This window comes from Austrofundulus limnaeus, unplaced genomic scaffold (genome assembly GCF_001266775.1).
Source record: "Austrofundulus limnaeus strain Quisiro unplaced genomic scaffold, Austrofundulus_limnaeus-1.0 Scaffold1014, whole genome shotgun sequence".
Lineage (NCBI taxonomy): Eukaryota > Metazoa > Chordata > Actinopteri > Cyprinodontiformes > Rivulidae > Austrofundulus > Austrofundulus limnaeus.
Genome location: NW_013953416.1, coordinates 107,521 through 110,497, shown reverse-complemented (window position 1 = coordinate 110,497; position 2,977 = coordinate 107,521). Strand labels below are relative to the sequence as shown.

At 42.4% G+C, this 2,977-nt stretch overlaps 1 protein-coding gene across 2 annotated transcripts in view; it reads left to right on the top strand.

Annotated features, from left to right (window-relative positions):
- Positions 1-971: 971 nt before the first annotated feature.
- The window catches only part of LOC106533757 (macrophage mannose receptor 1), a gene marked incomplete at its 5' end in the record, with an annotated part of 4,095 nt that continues 2,089 nt past the window's right edge, over positions 972-2,977 (top strand). For both annotated transcript variants that reach the window (XM_014030189.1, XM_014030187.1), the window contains 3 exon segments: positions 972-1,185; positions 1,836-2,168; positions 2,273-2,373. In XM_014030189.1, the coding sequence (XP_013885643.1) occupies positions 972-1,185; positions 1,836-2,168; positions 2,273-2,373 (648 nt within the window).

Sequence of the window (2,977 nt, the reverse complement as noted above, 5' to 3'; positions counted from 1 at the left end):
TACCTGACCACACCTGTACCTCACCTGCACCTGACCACACGTGTACCTGACCACACCTGTACCTCACCTGCACCTGACCACACATGTACCTGACCACACCTGTACCTCACCTGTACCTGACCACACCTGTACCTGACCCCACCTGTACCTGACCACACCTGTACCTGACCACACCTGTACCTGACCACACATGTACCTGACCACACCTGTACCTCACCTGTACCTGACCACACCTGTACCTGACCACACCTGTACCTCACCTGTACGTGACCACACCTGTACCTGACCTCACCTGTACCTGACCACACCTGTACCTCACCTGTACGTGACCACACCTGTACCTGACCTCACCTGTACCTGACCACACCTGTACCTCACCTGTACCTGACCACACCTGTACCTGACCTCACCTGTACCTGACCTCACCTCTACCTGACCTCACCTCTACCTGATCACACCTGTACCTGACCTCACCTCTACCTGACCACACCTGTACCTGACCACACCTGTACCACACCTGTACCTGACCACAGCTGTTGCCATTTTCCCAATTTTTACCTTCTTTTGTCTAAATTAAATTTTTATTAAACATTTTTTATATTTTGTTTTTAAATTCAATGTTTGCTTCTTACAAATTCTTTTTGTAGTTTCAAGTTTTTCTGCTTTTTAAGTTACTTTTTTCGTAAAGATTTACTACTTTCTACTAATTCAACTCCATTTCTGCTTTGTTTGTCTTTTTTAACAAGTTGGTTGATTTCTCCTGAGTTATAACTTTTGTTTTCCTACAAGTTGCAAAAGTCAGCTGTTCAAATTTAACTCACTAACAGTTTTGCCTGTTAAAMCTTTTTCAGTTTGACTTCAGCTTTTTCAGCTAAAATCTCTCAGCAGCCGTCTTTTATCTGAAGTTCATTCTGTTTATCAAACATCAGGAGCTGAACACAGAAATAAATGTTTGTTAATGTTTTCCACAGGCTTGGATCGGCTACTTTAACGACGTTAACAGCTGGAGGTGGTCGCTGACGGATGAAGCATTCTACCAAGGCTACGGGACCGGCTACAGGGCGTGGGTATCAGGTGAACCGTCCAACTCCGGGGCTGTGGAGGCGTGTGTGGWGGTGTCCAGTACAGGTTGGAACGACGCACCCTGTAACATCCTCCGTAGAGCAGTCTGTGCTACTGTGAGTGGTAAGAGTTTGAATCCACAATCAGCAAACACAACATCTTTACAGGTCGGAACAACTGGAATACAAATTGTAACAAAATGATATTAAATGTTGGTTGAATATAACGGAATGGTAGCTAGAAAATACCACTATTTAAATGTTAAACATGAACAAACATGCGCTAAAAATAGCAAAACTCTAGCCAGAAGTATCATTATGTTAACTAAAAAAAAGAAAAAGGCTAGCACAGAGCTAAAGCTAGCAAAAGCCAAGCTGAAATGTTTGCTAAAAGAAGCAGCAGCACAAAGCTAGCTGCAAACTAAAAGTCGCCTTTTTGAAATAGAGAAACATTAACTGAAATGTAAAAATAGCAAAAATAAATAAATAAATAAATAAATAAATAAATAAATAAATAAATAAAACAATATGCTAGAAGAACAACAAAACTAGCTAAATGCTAGGTAAATGTAACTAAATGCTAGCAGAAGTAGCTAACAGCTAACTAAAAGCTAAAAAATTATTTCTCTCAGGGAAAGTTTTGTAAATCAGAAGATTTCCTAACATTTGACTTGAATAATTAGTAAAACATTCTGGACGTGTCTAGCTCTGCCTCAGGGCTCAGATATGTTTGATTTTATGGTTTTCTTCGGTTCTTCGTTGGTCTTTTTTCAGGTCAGACTGAAACTCTTACCCTGATCACAACTSTAATGACCTGGCCCCAGGCTCTGAGCTACTGCAGGGCCCACTACACGGACCTGGCCAGCGTCAGAAACTCAGACGATAACAACAGAGTTAAAGGGAACATACTGGATGGAGGCTCGGTGTGGATCGGTCTGTTCAGAGACCAGTGGAAGTGGTCCGATGGAGACAAGGCCTCCTACACCTTCTGGGCGTGGGGGCACCCTAGCGGCCCCACACAGAACTGTGTGGCAGCAAACTTTGGGAACTCTGGACTCTGGACGGAACAGACGTGTGGCACACCAAAAGCATTTATCTGCCACTACGGTGAGTCCTGACGACCGCTTTGTTCCAGAAACCAACTGACCAGAGCCGATGATGATTTAACGATGACTTGTTGAACTGATGAATCTTTGTGTTGCTTTTCTAAGACCCCGTGCCTTTTTCAAAGCTTGTGATCAAAATAAAGCTGGTGAAAAACAACGTGTTGGACCTGAAGGATGCTGCCGTCCTGGAGGACCTGCTGAAGAAGGTATAACCTGTCAGGTGTAAAGAGCAGAGGCGCTGCTCGCTCCAGAACACAGTCACTGTGGTACGAGAGCGACGCCATCTTGTGCAGGGCGGGCTGTCAGTGTGACCCATGTTTCATGGTTAGACCTCTGTGAGGATTCACAGATATATCTTCTATAACTGATTCATCACAAGATAAATGAGAAAGTCCTGGTTAAGAAAACAGTGTTTAGATCAATCTGCTATTATAAACAATGCACAGATTATTATAAATACTGCTAATAAAGTCTAAGAAATGTTGTGAAAATAACTAGTTTCACACATTTTTCCTTCCTTACTAAAGAAAACTTCTCATGAAACAAAAATAGAAATGAAACGACTATAAAAACTGACTGCTGTGATTACATATTATAAATATTTACAGTATAATATTACATATTATAAATATTTATAATATTACATATTTACAATACCTGGGACTGGTACGTCAGACTGGGGTGGTGGTCCCCCTGTTTAAAAAGGGGGACCGGAGGGTGTGCTCCAATTACAGGGGGGTCACACTCTTAAGCCTCCCTGGTAAGGTCGGATAGTCGAACCTCGGATTCAGGAAGAGCAGTGTGGTTTTC